The 25,469-nt window shown below is 49.6% G+C and overlaps 1 protein-coding gene across 19 annotated transcripts in view; it reads right to left on the minus strand.

Moving 5' to 3' along the window:
- Nucleotides 1-3,336: 3,336 nt before the first annotated feature.
- ASPRV1 (aspartic peptidase retroviral like 1) overlaps nt 3,337-25,469 on the minus strand; it is a 107,404-nt gene continuing 85,271 nt past the window's right edge. For 13 of the 19 annotated variants that reach the window (XM_045788178.2, XM_087863487.1, XM_087863485.1 and 10 more), the window contains 6 exons: nt 15,361-15,492; nt 13,898-13,992; nt 9,335-9,521; nt 8,549-8,750; nt 6,289-6,336; nt 3,337-4,814 (listed from right to left, as the gene is read on the minus strand). In XM_045788178.2, the coding sequence (XP_045644134.2) occupies nt 3,956-4,814; nt 6,289-6,336; nt 8,549-8,750; nt 9,335-9,521; nt 13,898-13,992; nt 15,361-15,492 (1,523 nt within the window). In that variant the 3' untranslated portion in view covers nt 3,337-3,955. Of the gene's footprint in view, nt 4,815-6,050; nt 8,751-9,334; nt 9,522-13,897; nt 14,027-15,360; nt 15,519-25,469 lie in introns of those variants that run through there. The other 6 variants (XM_045788188.2, XM_045788189.2, XM_087863495.1 and 3 more) reach the window with 3 other exon arrangements.

Genomic DNA, 25,469 nt, shown 5'->3' on the forward strand with positions numbered 1-25,469 from the left:
ATGAAAGACAAAGACAAAGACAAAGCCTGAGCACTCATTCAGGTAAAGGAGGCCAGAGAGACATGGGAACTAAATGCAGCGTGTGGCTGGATTGAATGCCGGACGGGAGACAGTGGTTTCTTTTGCTCTAAAGGTCACTATTGGGATAATCAGGAAAATGTAATGAGGTGTGCAGATCAGGTAATAGTATACTGATGTTAGTTTCCCGATTTTGATCACCGTATTGCGGTTACAGAAGAGAATTCCTGGGGCGGCTGGGCGGCTCAGTTGGTTGAGCAGCTGACTCTTGATTTTGGCTCTGGTCATGATCTCAGGGTCGCTGAGAGATCTCATGCCGCTGGCTCTGCGTGGCGAGGAGTCTGCTTGTGCCTCTCCCTCTGCCCCTCCCCCCCACTCATGCTCTGTCTCTCAAATACAATCTTTAAAAAAAAAAAGTTACTATTTGGGAAACTAGGTAAAATGGATGGAAATTCTTTGTAGTGCTCTTGCAACTTTTCTGAAAGTCTGAATTTTTTTTTTAAAGGTTTTATTTATTAGAGAGCACAAGCAGCAGGAGCGGGAGGCTCTCCACTGAGCAGGAAGCCCGACGTGGGGCCCGATCTTAGGACCCGATCTTAGGACCCTGGGATCGAGACCTGAGCGAAGGCAGACGCTTAACCCAATGAGTCATCCAGGTGCCCCATATTTTTAAACTCTTGTTTTGAAATCATTTCAGGGGGCGGCTGGGTGGCTCATTGGGTTAAGTGTCTGCCTTCGGCTCAGGTCCTAATCTCAGGGTCCCAAGATCGGGCCCTGTGTCGGGCTTCCTGCTCAGTGGGGAGTCTGCTTCTCCCTCTCCCTCTGCTGCTCCCCCTGCTTGTGCTCTCAAATAAATAAGACCTTTAAAAAAAAAAGTTTAAAAACAAAATGTTTGCAGGATAAAGGCAGGGGATTTATCAAGCATAGACTGAGGAATTAAGAGCTATTCAGGATGTGGTGTTCATTATTAGAGAAGTGGGTGCCTTGTGGGAGCCATGAGCTGCCCCTTAACTAGAGGTATCCGAATGTTCTCAGCCAGAGCTTTCCAAACATTCCTGGGCATGGGAATCACCTGGAAAGGTTTTATTTTTGGTTTTTTGTTGTTGTTTTTCGCCAGCAGAAGTCTAGGTGAGGGTAGAGACTCTGCATTCCTAACAAGCTCCAGGTGACACTGGTGCTGCTTTTCTGCTGGTCCGGGTATCACCCTTTGAGGTACGAGGGGGTGAATACAGCTGGGATGCAGACCACACGTTCTCGAGCCTGGTTGAGGTCCTGCAAGCCAGGACCCTAAAGAACTGGCTTTCACTGATCTTCCCAGGTGCTTCTCCCGTGCAGCCAGGATTCAACCTTTACATTGCTGCCTCCCCCTTTCCATCATCTCAAATTGAGACCCTAAGTCTGAACACCACCCTGGCTTCCAGAGCTGCATTCTCTGCTGCTCCTGCTGTATCCATCATACGCCCAGAAGCCGGAGGAGTCTTCCTGGTCTACCATGGTTAAAACACTTGCATGCAAGTTATGGGCAAACCCTTCCGCCGGGCAACAAGCCCTCTGCGAAGTGTCCACAACCTCCTTTTCCTAGCTGCTCTCAGCGCTCCCCCCTCGATGCTCTGTTCCCAGCCCCTGCAGCCCAGGCTCCACCTTCACGCATTTGCACCTGAAAGCACCTCACAAGCACAGCGTTGGTCTCCAGTCTCACTTCCGGTTGAGAGCCACCTCTTGGTTCCCTCCTCCATGAGGGCCTGTGCTTAGGAAGTCACAGACCAACCCCCCCCCCCAAGCTGGGCCCACCCTGGGGCTCACATTCCTTCGGGGACAGGCTCCCTTCACTCAAGAGCAGCAAGGTCTCTGCAGCTGGGCCACAGGTCACCCTGTTCCCGTTCACGTAGGACAGGGCTCAGCAGCCTGCCGTGCGGCGGCAAGGGCAGAGAGGGGACAACCTGGGTGTTGCCCTGAAATTCCGGCTGGCGCCCAACTCCCCATCCCCTGTCCGCCTCCCCACCCTCCTTCCTTCAGCTCAGCATGTGCCTCAGGTCTGAAGGACCTGGAGAAAATAGGTCACAGGGAGGTGCCACCTGGGTTGTCCCCTCAGGGGAGGGTTTGGCCTAGGAGAGAAGCCACATTTGTTAGGAGCTAAAAACCAAACTTGAGAAAGGGACCTGGGAGGCACAAGGAGACCATCTCCTTCTGTAGCGTTCTCCTACCTTCTTCTCGGCTCCTCCCACCTCCATGGCCGGGCCTCTCCAGGCCTCACTTGCCCTGAAGAAGACTTCCTACCGATCCAGCACCACCCACCGCCCCCTCGAGCCGAGCCTGCTGCGGCTGATTCCTGTTAAGATGTTTGCCCAGGAATGGGCTGCAGTAATCATGAGGCAGAGGGGCTGCGCCTGGGCCTCCGTTCCCAGGAGAATCACAGCCGGCATCGGACTGGGGAGCAAGGGCCCCTGGCTCCGAGCAGCTGCGGGAGGGCCAGGCTCAAGACCCCAGAGGCTTCTGAAGAAGAAGACTCCACCGTGCCTCTGGCTCCTGCCCAGTTAGTTGTCTCTCCCTTGGGGATGTTCAGGTGGAAACTTCCAGGAGAGGCTCATTCCACCTCGTGAAAGGAAGATGTCCCCTCCCACTTCCCATCAAAAGCTCTTGAGGCTTTGTACCCTCAGTCTCCCTGCAGATCCTTTTTGGCTGTTTCCAGATACTCAGCCCTGCTGAGTTCCAAAGAGAGAGGCAGGCACTTAGAAGCAGCTATGGGGAAGACCCCTAAAAAAGATGAACACCCCATTCTCAGATCTGAGAATGTCCTCCCCACTCCATCCCGTCTCTCTAGCATCAGGCTCCATGCCCCTCCAGGAAGAAGCTGTCCTCATGATACCAGAGCCCCCACGGTCACCTCCACTTCTGCCCTCCAGACTCCCTTGGGCTGCCCCATGCAGGTCAATACTTGTGCCCTGCCCTGTCTGCCTCTGTCTCCCAGGTGGTTGTAAGAACTATTTGCCAGGCAGGTACTTTCCCACTTGTTTACAATAACCATAATTCCCAATTCCCAATCAGTACCTCACAAATAATGTTAGGGTCGCTCTTGGGTAGAAGAGGCAATTTGGATGCGAAAATATGATAGTTTGAAATGATTAGAGGAATTATGGAAGAAATAAGTAAAAATACTTGAAACTGAGGCTATCTTAGAAATCCAAGCCATACCTACAGTGCTGTGTATATATTCTCTTACAGCTCCAGGCTAATCACTCATGGAGCACTTGGATCTTCCTTCTCTTTGATGGTTTCTCCATTTTATCCAGCCGCTCACATCCATTCCATTCATCCCCAATCAACACATTACGTGGTTTTTCCATGAGTCAATTTTTATTGGTTTTTGAAGTAATGAATTATTGGCATAAGGCTCAATGAGTTTCAAAGCAAATGACAGAAGGAAACTACATCATACTGGTAGGTGGGAAGACCCAACAGGGAAGACTCCCAGAGCAGCTGTGACCCTCACCTGCAAGAGCTGGGTCTTGCTTGTGAGGACCCTGCAGCCAGGGCTCAGTTCAACTGAGAACGACTGCATGGACCTAGAGGTGACTGAGCCACATCTCGGGGATCTTAAGAGGTACCCCAGTCCTCTCTGAAAGACAGTAATTTCTAGCCTTCTTGGAACCGTCCTGCCTTAAATCTTTGCCACCAATAGCAGCCTGACCACCACAAGGACTCTTCCTCCCTCTGAGATAGCCAGCCTGTTCTCCCTCACCTGTGCCTTTTCAGATGGAAGCCTCCCTCACCAGGGACAGATGAAGGCCCCTGCAGATGGAGGAGGAGGGAGAGGAGGAGGCAAGAGTTGGTTCCAGAGTGTCGGCAGAACCCAGTGACCCCTGAGGATATTTGCCCTTCCCCTCCACTGTGGTGCGTCTTCTCACCAATGTTTGGGGGGTAAAGAAAAGGGGGCTTCTCAGTAGGAGAGCTCCTGTCCCCCCTCCCCCAAAGAGGGGTCCTCCTCTATGAGCTCCAGATCGAACTCATCTTCCAGGGACCCTCCAACAGGCAGGAGGCGGAACTTCTTCCCCTTCAGGGTGCACGTGCGATGCTCGAAGTCCAGGACAGCGTTGTGGTCCTGGAGCACATCGGTACCGATGATGGCTTCTTCGGCACTGGCATCAGCCACTAGGAACTCTGCCTTCAGCTTCAGCTTACCCAGGGACACCACTGTATCCCAGATGCCCAGAATCTTCATTTCAGCCCCATTGGCCACTTTGACCACATTCTCAAAGGGCCGCAGGGTGTCCAAGTCACCATCCGTGACCTCCTCCCACAAGCTGGGGTGGACCACAGAGACCTGGGCCCCAGAGTCTACCAGGAACCTCACAGGCACTTTGCCAATTTTCCCCTTGAGGTAGTAGCCCTTACCCATGCTGTTGGCAAAGACGATCTCCTTGGGCAAGTGGCTGCGGGTGGCCCCCAGCCCCCCGAAGGCCTTCAGGAGGGTCTCTTTCACAGCACCATAGTCTTCCTGGTCCTTGGGGCTGAGTCCACTGTAGACCTCCCGGGCATCTCCCCTGAGGGACTCTTTCAGGAACCTTAGTTTGGTGGCGTGGTCCCAGTGGTTGAGGTCGTTGATGACCTCAAAGCGGTGCAGCCAGAGGTGTGGGGCCGTACTGGTTCCATCGAAGGGCTCCGGGATGAAGACACGCTCCCGACGGCCCTCCCGGCTCCTGGCTCCACTCCCCGCCATCCCTGTGCCCTCCTCTGGAACTGTAGCAGCAAACCACGCCAAGTAGAGCAAACCGCGGAGCAGTGTCGGCGCAATCACGCTGGAGAACAAGGCCTCTCTGAGCAGTGTTGTTTGCTGCCTGTCTGGGGCAGGCAGAAGGGTCCTGCACGAACTATCTGACTGACTGCTGGGCACAGAGGCAGGCAGCTGCTATAGCCTGCTCACTCTGCAGAGCCTTTTTGATGCCTAGCCTAGGCCCCCAGGGCTCCCCATTCTCCTTTGTTCTGGAAGCCCCGCCCTTGCTCGGCCCGCCCTCCTGCCAGCATCCTGCCCAACGAGCAGGATCAGTGCCTCACCCTTCTGCATCCATCCCTGGGACTGGTACAGGCCAGCCCATGGTGCAAGAAAGTCCAGCCCCAGTCAGAGGGGACCCACTCAGGTACCCTCCCCAGCCTGTGTCCGAGAATAACAGATGAGGACACAGAGTATGTTACGACATCCCGGTGTCTGTCATCAGCTGGAGACGGAAGGGGGAGGCAAGGACCAAAGGCCCATCAGCTTCTAGCCTGGGGAAGCCCCTTTGCCCTCAACCTCAAGTGGCCACTCTGAGTGGCTAAAGAAAAGGAGCATACATTCACTATGCTCCTACTTTGTGCAAGGCCTGGGGTAGGAGTTTCTCATACATTCTAAACCAAGTATGGAATCCCATAAGATTCTCTAGAGGGGAAGATAGAGGATAGTCCCAGAATCAATAATGCCCAGAAATTGTTTTTTAAGTGAGGGGACACACACACACACAAGCATTTGCCATGCACTTGATTGCTACAGTCATTTCCCCCTCATTGATCACATCTAATTCAGAATCAGCACTTTGGGGGATGGGGGGCAGGCCTCAGCCAGAGCACCCTCATTAAGGCCCTGAAGTGGGTTGGTGCCAACCCTGAACTTCTGGGAGTGTACACCAGGACCCGGATGGGCTCCGGCTGCAGCTCCAGCTCCGGGAGGGGCCCCAACCTCTGAGCCACTGATGTTGTCTCCTCCCCTCCTGTTCCCTCTCACCTTCCAGGAACCTTCCAAGAGCCCCTTCCCCAAGCTCTATAGCCCTCCTTCTCCCCCATCCCTGCATCCATGGAAAGAGCAGCCAGGGTATCTCACTCCCTTATGTTCTGAGCAGAGGAAATGTCCGCCATGTTGGCAAAGCCAGTGGTGAGGATCTGGAAGGCTTTGGATGGAGGAAGTTGGCTGTGTGACCTCCTGCTGAGGAGTGCAAACTGCCTTAGGCCACCCCAGGGATTCCTAGATGGCAGATCTGTGAGTCCCAAGGTTGGAGCCTGACCTGGGCCTGTGCAGAGAGATTGGGGCTGTTGGGGGGACCCACTTTTATGACCTCCTTCAAATGTCACCCCCTCCACGGAACCTTCTACTTTCTTCTCACACATGTGCCCACTCCCGGCTGAGCATGTGTTGCAGTGTAATGTGCTGGTTCATTCAGAGCTCTGTCTCCTGCAATGAACCAGAGTGTGAGGTTCACATAAACAGACATGTGACTGTCTCCAGCCCCCACAGAAACTTACTCTTGGGTCAGCAGGTGTTCCGTGCCGGCCTCCAGACCTGGCTGAGTGCTGTCACCAAACAAGAGGGATTAAGACAGGAGAGTAGCAGGAACAGTGGCACACCTGCGGCTCTGGTCTGTTTTTCCTGGCCCAGAGCCTGTTTCTCATCGGTTCCCTCTACCACTCATCCCCCAGTGCCTGGCTGACTCCCACAGGACCCTGGCCCCAGTCCTGCCTCTGGACGTTCCCAGGGTCCCTGGCTATTCGGAAAGATCCTCAGTCCCTGCTGCTGTCTCAGCCCCTTCCACCTGACACAGTGAGCTAGCAGAGAGGCAGCTGGGTCAACATCTCTCATCACAGCTGCCTGACTAAGGTGGGGCCCTTGTGCCATTCCAGAAGCCCAGAGGAGGGGGAAATGGACTCACTGGGAAGGTGTCAAATGCAGGTGGGTCTCCAAGAAGATTGCACCATGAAAAACCTACACCCAGAGAAGTGGTCTGGCCACCCACAAGACCAGGAAGCCCCTTCTGCCAGTGAACTTTGTGGATAGACTCCCAACCCCTGGGATGGGCGTTGTATCCTTCTGTGGTCCAGGGAATGGACCTAGTAGTGGCTTCCTGGATACCTGGTATTCCTCACCGGGCACAGCTGGTCCCCTGGAAGTGGGAGTGTGTGAGGAGGCTGCGCGTGACTGAGGGAGGTGAGAGGCAGGGCAGCTTGTCAGCTGGCAGACTGCTAGATGCTCTAAACTGAGGCTTGTCAAACCATCGCGCGAGACATTGAGGCCGACCTCCCCACTGCTCTGGACTAGAGATAGATGGTCCCTGGGACTTGGACAGTCGCACTTGGCTGGGTTTGGTGTTTGCTTTGGCAAAGCCATTTCACATCTGTCACCTCAGCGGCATCATGTTGACCCACGAGGCCGACCAGCCAGCCTTCCTCCAGGACTGCGGCACAAGGAATATGAGCATCAGGCCCAGGCTCAGGCATTGTCCAGGGCATGGATAGTGGCATTTTGTAAATACAGGCAGGGAAGTGGGAGTCTGGGCTCAGGGAGGCACGAGGGTGGGTCCTGGGGGCTTGTGTGGTTGACGGTCTCTGGTGGGGACGGTGATCTAATGGGCAGTGAGAGCTGGTTGTTAAATGTTCAAGAGTTCTGTAAGTCAGTTCCTAAACCAGCTGGTAGCTTAGAATTGGACCTGGTGGGAGTATTGACACCACAGACATTAGCAAATTCTTTTTTCCTGGAAAGCCAGCTGGTCATCACACCCCTGCATGGGGAACTCAGTCACTCCGTCTCTCTGGGGCAGACCAAGCCCCGTGGCCGGTGATTAACAAATGTATGGAAATCTCCACTCCTGCCCAATCACGTGGGCCTAAATCCCCCTTTCTTGCCCACCCTGCCCTTTACACTTGCCCAAACAACCTTTATCCTCCTGGGCCCTTTGGCTTGAGGCAGGTGGCCCTCCTCAGAGAGGCTCTTCAGGCATTCTGCTCGTACAGTCCCATCTGGATCCCCAGACGGAAGCGCGCAGGCGTCTCACGGTTACTAGGAGAGCGGGAAGGGCTTGAGTTTAGGGAGCGGTCTCTGGCTAGGATCAGGAACATGGTGAAGTAACTTCTCAAGTTCCCTTAACCCTTGGGAGAAGCCATACCTGGAACACCCCAGAACCACTCAGGGACCTTGGAATTGTTATGCTAATCTACCATGATGGGCTAAACCAGCTGGGGCAGACCAGGTGCCACTGCCTCCTCCCAGAACGTAGGAAATCATGGTTAATTATTGACAAGTATAGGTATTGGGGCGGGAACACCCTCTTCATGACCCATCAGCATCTCCTGAGTGTGCTCAGAAGCAGGCACAGCACACTTGACTGGAAAGGAGGCAAATGAGGACAATAAACAGGAAGGACTCAGGGAGTCCCCACCCTCTACTCCCCCTCACTGAGAATCTGGGCCTGTGAGCTCTGCTGGCCCACTGTTGCCCCCAGCTCCCTGGTCCCCATCAGGGCCCCCAGGAATTGAAGCCCTCAGTGGGCAGTGGGGGGCTGTGGAGGGGACCTGGATGTCCTCAGGAGATTGTTCTGCGCAAAGAGCAGAGAGACACACACTTCATGGTGGCCGTGATGAGGTCCAGACTGAAATGTCAGGAGTATCAGGAGACGCGCAGGCCACCCGCTGCCGCTCCTCTCCAGGCTGCCTCTAGCTAGCACCCCCACTCCCCAAATCAAGGGCACCCGGGAGCTGGATGGGGAGAGCGCAGAGGGATTCAAGGACTTACCAGGGCAGCAAAGGAAGACTGAGGGGAGACAGGAGGTACACGTTCTCCATCCCGGGCAGGCTCCATGGGCACTTAGCGTGTGACATCACATGGGACTCTGCACTCAGGAAGGCTGAGCTGGCTTTGGCGTGCTGCTCTGACTGTCCTGAGAGTCCCAACAGTTTGGAACAAGGGATCCCACACTTCCATTCTGAGCCAGGCCCTATAAAGTACACAGCCGGCTTTGTCTCCACCTGATCTGACGGGGACTTCTCTCCCACACCCACATCCGCACACGCACACACCTGCCTCTTCACACCACACTCATACAGGCGTCCATGAAAACACCGTCCCTGCACACTGTACACAGCTCCTGTGCATGTAAACCCTATGCCAGCCATACAAACACAGTCACACTACGGTTCTCAGTTCAAAATGGCTATGAAATTGTGTAACTTGCATAGAATTCAGCTCCCACCTTTCATTTCACAGATGTATTTGCACACACATTTACACTGAGTATTAAAATCAGATTTATTGGAGGCACCTGCTGTTTATTAGCCTCTGGGCACACTTGTTGGCTCAGAGAACTAGGCAGGTCCCCATCACCATGGCTTACAAGCTAATGAAAACAGGATACAGATGTTTAACAGCCCGTTTTGAAGAGTTTAAGACTGACATGTATATGCAGACTGACCACGTGAAGCAATCCCAGTCACAGCCACGCCGCTCTGAAAGTGGGTCATCCTGCCCTCTGCCTCCCCCTCCGACTGTGTGGGCCACGGACATGATGCCCTCCCTTCTTACCCTCTCTGGGCACTTGCCACCACAAGCAAGGCCCTAACTGCCGGCCCCACCGTCTGTGCTGAGGCCCGGGTTCCAGGGCCAGTATGGGTGGGTGGGTGTGCAGCGTTGATGGCACGGCTCCTAGGAGCAGCGGCCACAGTTGGTTCTGGCGTTCTGCTTCAGTGGGGCATGGCATCGGGTCCTCAAGCTGAAAAGAAGGGCAAAGAGGTGAATTCTGCTCAAAAATCTAATTAAGGATTCAGATCAGAGACCAAGGGGGGCTGGTGGGCTCTGACCAAAGCAATGCATGTGGAGAAACCCACAGCACCAGCAAGTTCCCTATTCCCAAACCACAAAGCCTCAGACTACCAGCACCGCCGTTCCCAAGCAGGAAGTATCCAGTCCTCACATCAGTCATGGCCAAAGGCACTTAGCAAAGATAACTTTTCCTTAACTGGTCCCCCTCTTGGTCCCTGCCACTGCCCTGACTGAACAGGCACTTCTGCCCGTGGGGCCCTTCCCCAGCTCTCCACTGCTCCACAACCTCTTTTTGCCCATTTGGGTTGCCCTCCACCCTTCTTTACCATCCGTTCAGAACCCTTCTACCAGGAAACCACCCAGCGCAGCCCATGAGCTGAACCCACTCTGTCAGCAGGCAGCAAGATGCTTGGTGCTGATCGTGGCCCTGGAGGGTCCCAAAGGATCCAGGGGATGTTTCCAGAACAGTGATCTCAGGCCTCAAAGCTACTGCCAGTCCTCCAGGCCTGGGGTCAGGGCCACAGCCAACCAAGAGTCAGAACACATTGCTGACTAACTCCCTAGAAATCCAATAGGCCAAAAGTGGTTCTTTCCCTACCTTTATCTTTCAATCAAATATGAATATCACTTAATGTGTTCTGAAGGCCTCCCTTCTCCCCCTCCCCCGACAGGCTGGCCCTCCAAGTAGGTTCCCACCTTCTTCCCAAGCCCTGATGCCCCCACCCTAGACCAAGTCCTCATCTCTTTCTGTTCTGATTTCTGCCACCCTCCCTCTGGGCCCAGGGCTTCCACCTGGCCAGAGGAGCCTGGCAGACCCCCTCCACCTCTCCCATCTCCATGGTCCCCTTCACTTAATTAAGGGTGGGAGTGACACCCCTGAAATTTATGAAATGTTCAGGCAATCAAAATATACAGATTTGGTATTCTCCAAATACAAGTGGGTTTCTAATGACACCAGGAAACTTGGCGTAGAGCTAGACACATGGAGGACTTTGGTCCAACTTAAAATACCTCAAAGGCAGCTTTGAACTGATCCTGAAATAGTTTTAATTGCTGCTAATGATAACTGGTATTGTGAGCAATGCAAACATATAAAATAGCCTCAGAGCAGGGAACTGCTTCTTGTGAAGCCAATGCCAGCTTAGATTCACTCCTAACTTAGAGAAGACAGGGGGACAAAGTGGGGGCACCCTCCCTCTGGCATGTCAAAGTGGTGTCTTGTCTTTACCATCTGGAGGAAGTGTGGGGAGGCAGGAAAGGGAAAAAGGAAAACCAGCAGAGCCCTAACATGTATAGGAAGCCCCAAGTGATTGGTAGTAGCAGTACAAACATTTACTGAGCACCTATCGTGTGCGACACCATGCTGCCTGCTGTAAGTTAGTGTAAGGCAAGAGTATGCAGCATGGATGGGAATGGGCAATGCCAAAGAAGTGGGTTGATTCAATTCCATACATACTTCTCAAGGCCAACTGTGCCTCACGTTGAGATGAATCAGCAGGGCCCTACCCTCACAGAGCGCTCAGGTGAGCTGGGAAGACAGGCTCAGACACAGAGGCCCTGAATCCAGAGATGAGCCTGGAAGGTGGGCAAGACAGTGGTCCAAGGAGCACTGGGCGACTCATCCCACAGAAATCAACCTATATTACCCAAGAAAAACAAAAATGAAAGGAATGTTAAGGGGAAAGCTGCATGAGCACTGAAACCAAGGAATGACAGCACCCACAAACCATAGGCTTAGATCGACTGTGGTTGCTCTCTGCAGTCTCTGTGGGAGGCTTTGGGGGTGAGGGCCCTGGGACTGAGCCAGTTCATATGGACACACCAGACAGGAAGGTTTTGGGGGGCTGGGTTATTTTCTGGACAAAAAAGTCCAGTTAAAAATATGTACATAACAGCACAGAAAAAAGACTGGAAGGAAATACACCAAAACAGTGATAGTACTTATTTTGGGGCGGTAGGATCATGAATGATCTTAATTTTCTTCTATATACATTCCGAGAATATATTCTCTAATAAGGAAAACATTATTTAAAAATAAAGAAACTTGTTCTTGCAATTTCTGTAAGCTTAAAATTATTTCCAAATAAAGTTTTCAACCAGAAATATATGGGAAATTTCCCTACACATTTTTCTCAATTTTGTTGTGAATCTGAAACTTCTCTAAAAAATAAAATCTATTAAATGATTTTTGTAAAGTTTTTAAAGAGGTACTTAGAGGGGGAGGTCATACAATAACATTGACAATCATAATAATCACTGAAGGCTAATGATAGGTATAAGAGGGTTCATTTGAGTTTCCCACAACTTTCGGGTGTGTCTGAAGATTTTCCATAGTAAAAAGTAAAAAAGTAAACTAAAGCTCTGTGCCAAGACCCTCTCCAGCCTGGTCTGCCCAGTTCTAGACCCAAAGCCCGGGCAGTCTAGATGTCACCCAGTCCTGGGCGCTGCAACCACTGGTCAACCGGGACAGGCAGTCTCAGCTGTGTCTTGCTGTCTCTGCTCAGCGTCCTCTCCCAGGCCCCGCTGCAGAGATTCTCAGCTAACTCTTGCCAGCAGGACTGACCTGCACGCTGGGCCCCAGGCTCTGGGCTCGGCACACAACCCTCTTCCTCCTCAGTCCCTGCCCCATGCCATGGCAGCAACACCAGCCTTGCCCCTGGCGCACCAGAGGCGTGTAACTTCCTGCCTGGCTGCCCACCCGCCCACCCAGCTGCTTGTTGCAGGTGTCCCTGCCATATATATATATATATATATATATATATATATATATATATTTTTTTTTTTTAATGGGTTCCCCTCTCTCAGCCAAGTCAACGTGCACCAGTCTCTCACGTCTTAAAAAATAAATCCTTCCCATGGTCCAGCACCCACCTTGGTCAATGACTCCTTCTCTCCCTCCTCCCCATTGCCTAGAAGGGCTGAAGTCCAGCCTGCATTCTCTGGCCAGGCCAGCGTCCTGGGATGAGGGGCTGATCTGCCTGGAGGAAGGAGCCCACCTTTCTGATTTGCACAAAGGTGCAGCCTTGCTTCCTGCCTGCCTTACCGTGTCACCCACTCATCCCCAAAGCCCCTGGCTCCTGCCCCCCGACCCATCGCTGCACCCTTGCCCAGCACATCGGTGGCCTCCCAATGGCCACATCCTGTGGCTCCCTCAAGGAATTTGATTTTCTGAAGCATTTGCATCACTGCTTTTCCTCCTAAGTCTTTTCTGTCCCATTAGCTCCCGGGACCCAAGTTTCTGGATCTTGTGCCTCCAAAACCACTCTCCTCAGTCTCCTGTGGGCTCCCTTCTCCCCAAAGCGCCCTCCACAGCGCTCTTTCGCTCTGCACTCTCCCCAGGCTGTGCCCTGGGCCTAACCTCTCTGCTCTGCTCCAGCTGCCCACTGCCACATCCACCTACACTCACTGCTTCCATTTCTTTTTTCTATTTTATTTTTAAATTTTTTAGTAATCTCTGCACCCAACGTGGGGCTCAAACTCATGACCCCGAGATCAAGAGTCGCATGCTCTACCACCTGAGCCAGCCAGGTGCCCCTTTCAACAGTGAACTCATTATACCTTCTCCCCAGACCCTCTTGGCCCCCTGTGTTCTTTTTCTGGGCAGAAGGTACCACCACCCAGCCAGTTTCCTGAGTCAGCCACAGCTGGGGCACCCTCACCTCCTCCCTCTTCTCAGGGCCCAATCCAGTCATGGATGGGTGGCCACAGTCCGCCGGCTCCTCCTCCTGAGTCTCCCTGCCCTGCACCCCCACTGCCTTCCTTCAGGCCCAACCACTGCAGAACTGGTCCTGCAGATCTCCTCCCCATTAATCCCCTCCTCACAGCTGCCCGCGTCCTGAGACGTAAGTCTGCTCATGTCAACCTTCTGCTCAAAATGCCTCCATGGCTGCTCATCCCAAAATAAAATCTCAACCCACAACAGGGTACGTGAAGGCCTCCTCCCTAATTCATGGTCCACCTGCACCAAGTGGCTCATGGTTCCCCAGACATGATGGGCTTGCTTGTGCCTTTTCATAAGCCATTCCCCTGACCAGGCAAGCCTTCCCCACATGCCTGTTCTTCTGGAGAACCCCAACCCTTCCCATCTGAGGCACTGCCACCTCTGGGAAGTCTCCCTTAATTTCCCTGGCAGACTTAGGGGCTCCCCCCAAGCTCCCATCACAGGGACTGTAACCCTTATGCTGCCTGCAAGCTCCCAGTGGCATGACCCAGGCCCTCTTAAAGTTGGAGACACAATCTAGGCATGCAAGTCATGGTCTTTCTGACTTCGCTCATATAGTTCCCTCTGCTCATCCATAACCTGGACGTCCTCCAAACGCTGCTCACCTTCACCCTTTCCCAGGAAGCACTGCCTGCTCCTTCCTCAGCAGTCACTCTCTCCTCCGGTCTTGGACTGTCAGGCATGCTGGTGCTGTCTGTATCTGCAGAACAGCAGCATTCAAACATTTGCGTTTACTGTGAGCATAGAAAGAGCCATTTTTCATCATACACTAATACACGTATGCATTATAATACATGAAATATATAAGTAACTGAAACAAAAATGTATTTACCACATGTAAGATCATCTGGTATCTTCTAATTCACTTGCCTTTTCTTTTTTTTAATGCTGGTAGTGACACATTCAATTAAGTTCCACAAACTGGCCCCCACCCACCATTTGAAACCTCTGCTACAGCCTATGGGGATCACTAAGGGTTTCTAGCAGGGGAGCAATGGGATTAGCAGGGGGGTTAGAGGGGCGCCTGGCTGGCTCAGTTGGTGGAGCATGTGACTCTTAATTTTGGGTTTGTGAGTTTGAGCTCCACCTCGGGCATATAGATTACGAAAAGAAAAGAAAAGAAAAGAAAAGAAAAGAAAAGAAAAGAAAAGAAAAGAAAAGAAAAGAAAAGAAAAGAAAAGAAAAGAAAAGAAAAGAAAAGAAAAGAAGGGGTGTTAGAACAGTGCTTCTCAAATATTCTAAGGGGAAGGACCAATTTTGTAAGTTCCCAATCTGTCATGTACTTTATTTTTAAAAAATACAATCAAATAAATTATTAGAAAATAAAGTAACAAAGATATAAAAAAAAAAATGCAAGCCCCAATTCATTATTATGAACTTTCAGTAGACACTGTGGAGTGGCGCAGCAAGAATGTGCTGGGAGGCAGAGACCAGCCTGGGGCCACAGGCTGAGGAGGCTTTGCCAGAACTATGGCACCTGTAAGCCCTTGACAGGTGGCCACACCTACACTGCCAATCTCTGCCCTGGAGAGATTGCTATTTGCATAGTCTGAGGGGCTCTGCCATGGAGAGAAGTGCCACTGTGCAGGCTCCTGCCTTGTCAACAGAGCCTGGTGCCTGAGTTTGCATCCTGACTCAGCCACTCACCGGCTGTCGGCTCTGGATAAAGGACTTAACCTCGCCCAGCCTTGGTTTCCTCTAGGATTGTCCTGGGAGATAATACAGCAACCTTCACGGCAGGGCTTGGCCCATGGCTGGAATCTGGTTCACACCCCATCTTCTCGCCCTCATGGTTACAATTCTTTTGCTGTGGTCTCTGCTGGCTTCCTGAGTCAGCCTCATCCTCCCAGGCCTCTCCTCTGTGTCCCTCGCTGCCCACTTGGGCCAAACCTTCACCCCACCTCACCTCCTCATCCGTGTGCCTCTCACTCTCAGGACATAGCTTGCACCCTCCTTGGCAGAGGAAACAGTCGGGCCCAGCTGCTTCCCACACCAGGCCCTCTTCACTTCTACATCCTTTCTCAGAACTCTCCCTCCAGCCCAATCCCTCCACCTGAGCCTCACTCACCCGTCCCTGGTCTCTCCACTGATGGGAGCTTCTTGCCATCGATGATTCCCTCCCTCTTCTGGGAATCTTTCCAAAGAGTCCAGTCTGGTCTCTGGTCACTCCTCAGCCTAAGGCAATCTGCCCAGCGGTGCACTGGTAAATACATAACAACAGGCCCTCTGGAGAAAAGCCGTAATCATATATGACTTCATTATAAACTTTACTGACATAAAGGATGTTTAGCAATTTACAAGTAGTAATAAGATATACAGTAGTCTATACTGTAAATTGCATAGAGCAAATTGAGTGTTACAGAAAGCTTTCATTGATTTTTACCAACCACTAAATCCATAACTAACCTATAATTATAATTGACAAATGAGTGTAGTTCTAACATGAATACTGGTTGATATTTTTCTTGTGTGACTAATAAGAAAAAGTGAAACAATGATGATACATGTTGCAAGTTCACTCCTTTGTCAATGGTGTAAGCAACTTCTTTACTGAATCAGGTAATACTTTTTGAATACTGGAAGAACATCTGCTCAATTTCTCTGTGCCATTCACAACATAATAGCTATAGCCACCATATATATATTCAAAGTGCATTATTAACATTTTCTCCATAATTTTCCTAAATCTAGACAGTCACCAAAGCAATAAATCAGGCCCTGATGTGTGGTGTCTGTCAATTTCCATGGTGCAAATATTCCCACCATGGCCGATTTCAAGCTACCAATGTGATGCCACTGAATGTGGAGTTAGGGAGAAAAGCACAGTAACACCACATCATATAGTATATCCAGAGACATAACAGATACAAATAATCTTAAAGCCATAAACAATAAAATATTCTGAAATTCTTAGAAGTGATGAGTTGAGTACCTTTGTTTTTAATACAATTTTCTTAATTGTAATTTCATGTAATTTAATTTTTTAATAATAGGAAGGTTTAACTATTATCTCACAAATTTCCTGAATATTTAACATCAGCTCTCAGGAGCTAGTATCATCTGAGCACACCTGGATCTGACCCCATCCCCCCAGCTCTGCCTTGAACAGGGACCTCAAAAAGCTCTCCAAACCTGATGGCCCCTTCCAATTACATTTTTCAGGTCTTATAAGCAAAACTGAACTCCTTTTCTTGCTCTCAAATCTGCTCCTCTCCAGGCTGACATCTTGGTGAGTGGTTTCACTAGCCACACAGGAACCCAAGCCAGAAACCACAGTGTCACCATCCCACAAGCCTCACACCTCCTCTGGCTACGGGTCACAGCCATCTAAACCCCACACAAGTCCACCCCTGCTCTTTGTGCCCTGGCCTGCTCGGGCTCACACCCCCACTACCTTCTTCCCAGTTCCCCAGGGCCTGGCACTGGCCGTTCCCGCTCACCTTCCTCGAGCATCAAAAGCGCCCTCTGTGTCCTGCTCTGCTCTGTGCTGGGCAAAGTTAGGCTTCCCAGAGCCTGACAGTCGCTGTCCCTTGTCCTGTCTCTCCAGATCCATCTCTGGCGTATCCTGCACACTCAGCTTCTGCTTCAGCTACAGAACTAGCCGTAGTTCCCTTAACACACCCCATTCTCCCAAACCTCCATGCCTGGCACAGGCAATTCCCTGTCCCTGAAATTAGAATTCCTGCTTCACAAATTCTTTTTTTTTTAAAGATTTTATTTATTTATTCGACAGAGATAGAGACAGCCAGCGAGAGAGGGAACACAAGCAGGGGGAGTGGGAGAGGAAGAAGCAGGCTCACAGCAGAGGAGCCTGATGTGGGGCTCGATCCCAGAACTCCGGGATCACGCCCTGAGCCAAAGGCAGACGCTTAACCGCTGTGCCACCCAGGCGCCCCTGCTTCACAAATTCTTAGTCATTCTTTTGGACTCACCTCAAACATTATCTCCCTAGTGAACACCCCAATTCCAAGCAGAATTCATTCATTTGTTCACTCATGCATTCCTTCATTACTGATTTTTATTTATTGCTAACTATGTGCCAGATTCTATGCTAGGTATTGAGGATGCAGAAACAAGCTAGGCTCTTGGGAAGCTCTAATAGGGGAAACAGAACTAGGAAACTAGAACTAAACTGACAGACAGAGCTCTGTGGAGAGTGCTGGGCAAGAGCAGAAGGGGGATGCCCTTACAAAGCCTCCTGGGGGCTGAAACCGTTGATCTGAGCTTTGAAGGATGGGTAGGAGTTGGCTAGGTGAGGAATGTGGGAGAGTACTCCAGGAAGATAGAACAAAGGCCCTGAGGCTTGAGAATGCAGGCCACTGCATGTGATTCACTTTAGCTAGCCCTTGGGGGTCAAGAGAAGACCAAGAAGGAAAGCAAGACCAGATCTAGAGGGGTTTTAACTGGCACATGGAGAAAGCTTAAAAAATGGTGATTCTGATAGTGATGAAGGCAATGGGGAGCAGTGGAAGTCTTCCCAGTCTAGAATTACAGGCCTTGGGGCGCCTGGGTGGCTCAGTCAGTTAAGTGGCCAACTCTTGACTTCAGCTCAGGTCTTGATCTCAGGGTGGTGAGTTCAAGCCCTGCCTACTTAAAAAAAAAAAAACAGAGCTAGAGGTCTTTCGGAAAGATCAATTTGAGAAATATAATGGAGAGATATAGGGTAAGAATCAAGATGCTGGGTAATGGAACTGGCCCACTGGCTTCTCAGAGTAGCTGTCATGGCAGTTTTCCTTGGAAGCTAAGATGCCTGAACTGAGAACTGAGAAAGGAAAGGGGTGTCCTAGGTGAAGAAAAGGGATGGTGAAGTGGGATCGTGAGTGAGGCTCAGAGACACCCCATTCACCCACCAAGAGCCCAACCTGCAAACTCACCTTTCCTTCCTTGTCACAGTGCCTTCCCTCAGGTTTTTAAAGGGGCCTTGTTCCCTTTAACAGAGGGCCTTCAACCATTCTGTTCCTCTCCCTGGAGAGCTTCCTGGCCTCCTCCCCCATTCTTGAGGGAATTGGTAAGTTTGGAAAGCACCCAGAATTACTTGAGGAAAAGGATCTGTGTATAGCAGATACATTTGAATTTGCCAAGAAACTGCCACCAGCTTCACTCATTTAGAAACAGAAGCCAGGTGGTGGTTTTCTCCTTGTGGTCCCATGTCTTCACAGATAAAATGTGAGCCTTGACCTTCACTGTGCAGTGCACAAAAATAAGTGCTCCAAAACTATTTGCTGAAAGAACAGCCGGATGAAGGTAAGAGCCCGGCCAAGGCTGCATATATAATGGACGCCTGACCTTTCCCCGTGGTCAATGAATTTATTTTTGATTGGACTGAGCCAGGGTCAATTTCTAGATGGCCTCAGGGCCTCAGGCATATATGTTGGAGACTGCACACCTCAGGGCACAAAGGGTTATACCTGTTCTTGCTCAAAAATTACAGGAAATTGCTAAATGGACCAAAAGAAGAACCAGCATGCTTGCTGCTCTCTGTCTCTCCCCTGGCCCCCAGCTGTTGCCTCATGGAGGGTCAAAACAGGCAAGATAAAATCTGTCCGACTCATAGCTCCAAAAAAACAAGAGTTAGAAATGTGACCCAACCGCAGTTCTGCCCCACCCAGCCCTGTCTCTCCCCACTGTGTGGCCCAGGGACGCTCTGACCCAGGACTGGCCACCTCAGGCCTGCATCCCTGCCTGCACCAAGTTCTCCCAGCCTTCTGTTTTGAGACTCTATTCTGAGCTCTCATGAGATCCAAACCTGGGTTCATTTCCAGATAGTGGGCCCGGTTTTCATGTTCTCTAACAAAAAGTCTGGTGTAAGTCAGGGAGGGACGGAAACCCATGCTCCTCCAAGCCCTGCTTCTTGGCCCACTGGCTTCTCAGAGGCATTGCGGTAGTACTTTTCCTTAGAAGCCAGGCCCAGCCCCACAGTACCTAGCTCCCTCCGATCTGATCTTGGTGAGGCAGCAGTGTGGATGAGCGGTCTTCATCCCCATCCCAACCCCGGGAGCTGGGAGTCAACTCCAGAGCCAATGAGATAGAGTTGGGAGCCCTCACACAGGCCATGGGACCTGGAGAAGATGGATTCTCTCCTATACCACGAAGACCAACCTAGACATATCCCTGGATATAGAACACATCCTTCCTGGAACCTGACACAGGGCCTTTGCCCAGAGCTGATTGTAGATCATCATTTGTTGAATGTTCTCCAGAATTATCTGAGTGAATGAATGACTGATATTGACAATGAGTCAGGAGCCTTCAAAACCTGGACACTTCTGGGTTAAGAAAACCCCTTATCAGCCTCTTTCTTCTCACCCTGAGACCCCACCGCACCCCACCAGTGGACAGCCATGCAGACCCCCTCTCCCTCCACATTCGGAGTGTCCCAGTCAGTAAGATGGCATCTCCTTTCCACATGAGCCTGAGTTAACTCTTCTCAACACTTCATTCCCACTTCCCGCTTCGTCACTGTGCCCTGTACAAAGCACATATAGAGAGCCCTAACCCAGATCAACCTATATGAAATTGAGGACAGGAAGTGCTAGAATGGCCCCATAACACACACACACACACACACACACACTCACACACTCACACACACTCACTCACTCTGAAGAAGCACAAACTGGGCAAAATGTAAGAATTCAATTTCACCAAATCATTTTTTTAACATGGGATTTCCCAGTGTCTCAAAAGAAAATTACAGCTCCCAGACAAGCATCTATAAGTAAAAAACATAAAGACACTGGCAGCAAGCCCACTGTGGGTGGGAAATCACCAGCAAGGGGAACTCTGCTCCCCTCTAAGAGTTCTAAAATTGTTCCAGAGCCATTGTTTCTGCCCCTGCAACCAACCATACTGTAAGTTGTGTAAGATGCTGTCGAAAGAGCACAGGGCTGAAAGTCAGGAACCTCAAGTTCCAAACCCACAACTGCCCCCAAGAAGCTTTGTGACCTTGTATGAGCTCCTTAGAATCTCTGGGCTGTCCTGTTCCCACCTGTAAAATGAAAGATGGGCTTTGGATCTTCTGTCTTGGATTTCTACTATATTCACAGTGCCTGGCCCAGTGCCATCTAGGAAGGGCTTAATAAGTACAAATGAGAAGAAACAGTCCAACATGATTTCTTTTAAAAGATGTACTTATTTATTTGAGAGAGAGAGAGCATGAGCAGGGGGAGAGGAGAGGCAGAAAGACGTGGAGCCGGACGTGGGGCTTGATCTCACAACCCTGAGATCATGACCTGAGCTGAAAGCAAGAGTCCAAGACTTAACCAATTGAGCCACCCAGGCATCCCATCCAACATGATTTTTGAGTGAATATAACCTGGCTTAAGATACCATTTCCCAACAAGTTCATCAGGGAAGTTAAATAGAATGCATCTTTGGAAGATCACTAGGTCTTGGGGTTTTTCTCTTTTTCCATAGCCAATTTTTAGCCCATGGGGTGAAAAGGAGAGAAGTAGGAGTAACTCTGTGGCGACAGTGGAGGGATTGGTGGGATAGAACTACTGAGGGGGAGGCTTGCTCGTGTCAGTGTGAGCTACACCATTCCAAGCTGTCTTGGACCTGCCTCTAGGTAATGAGCCCTGCATGTGGGTGGTGATGACGGTGGCAAGTATCTGCCCAGTGAGTGGATGTAAACCCAGACGTCATCACCCCCACCCCAGCAGAAGAAGGAAGCAGGCTGGGGCACTCTCAGACCACCTTTGCATGAACACAACTAGCCATGTACCTGTCCGAGCGACTGAAGAAAGGAGGACAGCCCTCTGCAGGGTCAGCATGCAGCCAGGGTCCCTGGCCTTACATCCAAATAGCAACCCCGGAACTCTGAGGAATGCTTGCTCTCACCCCCAGAGAACCCTAGGGAGGGGGCTCTTGTGCTCCTCCCAACACTCTCTCCATCTCTTCAGGCCCCAGGGAGACACAAGTACCTGGGAGTTGCTTCGGGGAGGATTTTCCTAGACTGGTTCTAAAGATGGTCAGACAGTCTTCCCAGGACATTTGCCTTCTAGTCCCCTCTGCCTCCAGGAGGGGACACAGCCCAGTGGGCTAGAAAGCTCAGCTTCAGAATCAAGCTAGCTCTGTCCCTCACCTACCATCTGGCTGTGGGAAAGCTACTTGGCCTCTGTTTCTTCTTTCATAAAATGAAAACAGTAGGACCAACCCAACAAACAGTTATGTGGATTAAATGAGATAACGCAGAGAGAGCGCTGAGGCCAAGCCCAGAGCTAGCTCATATGCACCATGATGATTACACAGAGCTACAAAGACACTCACAGATCAGACCAACAACAGGCCTCAGGAAGTCTGTCCACAATGCTGCTAGAGGGGTCATGGTCAGGTCACGTGATAGTGACTAGGAAAGGCCAAGAATGTCAAAGTAAAAGAAAACCTCACCCCTTCCCAGGAAGTACTGACTCTAGGATGGTGAGAGTCCACGGCAGCTTTAGAGGTCATGGAACCAGCCCCTCACTGCACGGTGGAGGAAACAGGCTCAGAGACAATGTATGATATGCCTGAGAACACCCCACGGGGTTGTGACAGTATTTGGACAAAAGGACATATCTTCCCATTTCTTCTTGGTGTGGCCAGATTATTTTCTCAGGTATTAATTTGTGTTTAGATGGTTGCGTTTTTCCTTTGCCTTCTCATTCCAAGAAGGTCTGGGATCTGTCCTCTTTGAGACTCAGGACCAGACAGAAGCCACCCCTGGGCCCTTCTCTCCTTTGCATCTGTTTTCCTGAGCCTGAGCTCCTTGCAGACTCAGAGGAATGTCTTGAAGGCCACCCTGGGAGGGAGAAAATGAAAGGGGAGAGGGAAAGGGGACGTTGGGGAGTGGGAAGAGGATCCAGACTAGTGCTCTGTACCTTCAGTGAGCAGTGGGCCTCAGTGGTGGGGAGGCAGGGCCCTGGGCACAAAAGCCTCAAGCAGGGCCTGACAGCAGTCTTAGCCTCACAGGGTACCAGGGCCCATGAGAGAGAGCACAGACTATAGAAGTGCCCCTTTCCTGGGCAGCACCAGAAGCCTCCTGGATTCTTGGGTGCCCTTATTAGGAGGGGGCCTATAATGAGAGCAATAGAATTTCCTCCCCGTCAGTAAGATGGGAGTTCACGCTGGAACTGAGTTGATCTCAGGAGCATTTCTTGCCCTCCTGGGATGGTGGATTGAGAGTCATACTACCCACATAAGGCTCTACTCAGCCCCCTTCACGACAGCATTTCCTATGACTGCATCGCCCACCTGTACAGTCCTTTACAAAGTGCTCTGCAACAGTCTATTCGGTCCCTGAGATCCTGACCATTAACCAGATGAAAAAAAAGGGAGCCCAGAAAACAGAGCAGATTTGCTCAAGTTCACACAGGTAGTAAGAGAACCAGGACGAAACCCCCATTCTCTGGACTCCTGGACAATGCTCTTTACAACACGTCACTGCCGACCCTGTACCACTCTTTGTACACAGCTGGCCTCTGGGTCACTAGCAAAGCACACCTCACTGTCACCCAGGTTCCACAGACCCGGGCAGGCCTCTGCAGGAGAGACAAGGCCTGCAGGAAACATCTGGCAGGCCTCCCCTTCCTGGGTGACACTGCCTTGATGACTCTGCAGGATGCAGTGATGGCTTTCTAGATGTTTACCTGACACTGGCTGCATGTCAGCCTGAATGGAAGCTAAAGGCTTAGACGTTGACAAAAGGCCCTATCAATGATTTGGAAATAAAAAACAAAAAGTACAAGTAGTTACCAAACAGATGAGAAAAACCTGTAAACCCACTAGCCATTAAGAGACGTTCACTAACTTAAAAAATGGTCAGAGGACATGTACAGACATTTCTCCAAAGAAGACTTACAGACAGCCAAGAGACACATGAAAAGATGCTCAACATCACTCAACATCAGGGGGAAACAAATCAAAACCACAATGAGATATCACCTCAAACCTGTCAGAATGGCTAAAATAAAAAACACAGGATGTGCAGAAAAAGGAACCCTCATGCACTGTTAGTGGGAATGCAAATTGTGCGGCACTGTGGAAAACTGTATGGAGTTTCCTCAGAAAGTTTAAAATAGAACTACCCTACGATCTGGCAGTCGCCCTACTGGGTATTTACCTCAAAAATACAAGAACACTAATTCAAAGGGATACATGCACCTCCATGTTTATAGCAGCACTATTACAATAGCCAAAGTATGGAAGCAGCTCAGGTGTCCGTGGATAGATGAATGGATAAAGAAGAGGTGTTATATATATATGCAATATAATGTTACTCAGCCATAGAAAAAGAACGAAATCTTGCAATTTGCAACAACATGGATGGAGCTAGAGAGTATTATGCTAAGTGAAATAAGTCAGTCAGAGAAAGACAAATATATGATTTCAGTCATATGCAGAACTTAAGAAACAAAACAGATGAACAAAGAAAAAAAGAGACAAACCAAAGCCAGAGAACAAACTGAGGGGAGGTGGCTGGGGGGATGGGTGAAATAGGTGATGGGGATTAAGAGTGCACTTGTGATGAGCACTGAGTAATGTACAGAATTGTTGAATCACCATATTGTACACCTGAAACTAATATAACACTGTATGTTAACTATACTGGAATTAACATTTTTAAATTTTTTAATTAAAAAAAAAGAAAAAATCTAGAAAGAACAATATTTAAAAAGAGTGACAAACATTGTTTCCAAAACTGTATGTGTATTTCTAAAGCTGCCATCATTCCATTTAAATGTTCTCATTTATGAAGTGGTTTTAAAACTCTCCTGAATATATTATCTAATAACATATCCATATACTTAAAAAAATGAAAAATTAATACCTGCTAAATTGATGTTATTGCTGTTGCTACAATACCTATTAGGTTGACAAGGTCTTTCCCCTATACTATTGATGGGAATATAAATTGACACAACTTTCTTACACACACACACACACACACACACACACACACACACACCAAAAGCCTTCAAAGTATTCACATGCTTAAATACAACATGGTATCTTGGACTGAATCCTGGAATGGATTAAGGACATTAGTAAGAAAACTAATAAAAGCCAAATATAGTCTGGAGTAAAGTACCAATGCTAATTTATTAGTTTTGATGAATATACTCTGATTAGATAAGATATTAATGTTAGAGGAAGCTGTGTGAAGGGTACATGGGAACTCTCTGTACTATCTTTGTAACTTTTTGTAAATCTAAAATTATTTCAAAATGAAAGGTTTATTTTTTAAATGTTCACATTCTTTTACCCAGAAATTTCATTTCTAAGATTTTATTGTATCTCAAAACTTATCAGAGATATATGGGAGCTCCTGGCTGGCTCAATCAATAGAGCATGCAACTCTTTTTTTTTTTTTCCTAAGATTTTATTTATTTATTTGACAGAGAGAGAGACAGCCAGCGAGAGAGGGAACACAAGCAGGGGGAGTGGGAGAAGAAGAAGCAGGCTTCCTGCTGAGCAGGGAGCCCGATGGAGGGCTCGATCCCAGGACTCTGAGATCATGTCCTGAGCCAAAGGCAGACGCTTAACAACTGAGCCACCCAGGCGCCCCTGCAACTCTTTTTTTTAAAACATTTATTTATTTGAGAGAGAGTGTGTGCGAGCAGAGGGAGAAGGAGAGAATCTCAAGCAGACTCCCAGCTGAGCATGGAGCCTGATGTGAGGCTGATCCCATCACCCTGAGATCATGACCTGAGCCGGAACCAAGAATCAGACATTCAACCAAATGAGCCACCCAGGTGCCTCAAGCATGCAACTCTTGATCTCGGGGCATGAGGTCAAGCCTCATGTTTGGCATACAGCTTACCTAAAACAAAACAAAACAAAACAAAACAAAACAAAACAAAACAAAACAAAACAAAACAAAAAAACACCTAGCAGATTGAAACAAAACAACAAAAAAGAAATGCTTAGCATATTAAAAAAAACTTATCAGAGATGTAGATAGACATTTATACACAAAGATACTGCACCACGTGTGATAATCACAAAAATGTGGCAATTATCTACATGTCCAAGAATAGCAGTTAATTAAATAAGTTATAATGCATCAAATGATGATAGAATGCGGTCAAAAACAATATATAATATTTGTTGACATGGAAAATGCTTACAGTAGAAGGTAAAGTGAAAGAATTAAGACATAAACTATATTTTAAGTTCAATACAAATTTTAAGTGATGT

This window comes from Ursus americanus, chromosome 7, assembly GCF_024610735.1.
Source record: "Ursus americanus isolate L20-20 chromosome 7, mUrsAme1.1.p, whole genome shotgun sequence".
In the NCBI taxonomy this organism is placed as follows: domain Eukaryota; kingdom Metazoa; phylum Chordata; class Mammalia; order Carnivora; family Ursidae; genus Ursus; species Ursus americanus.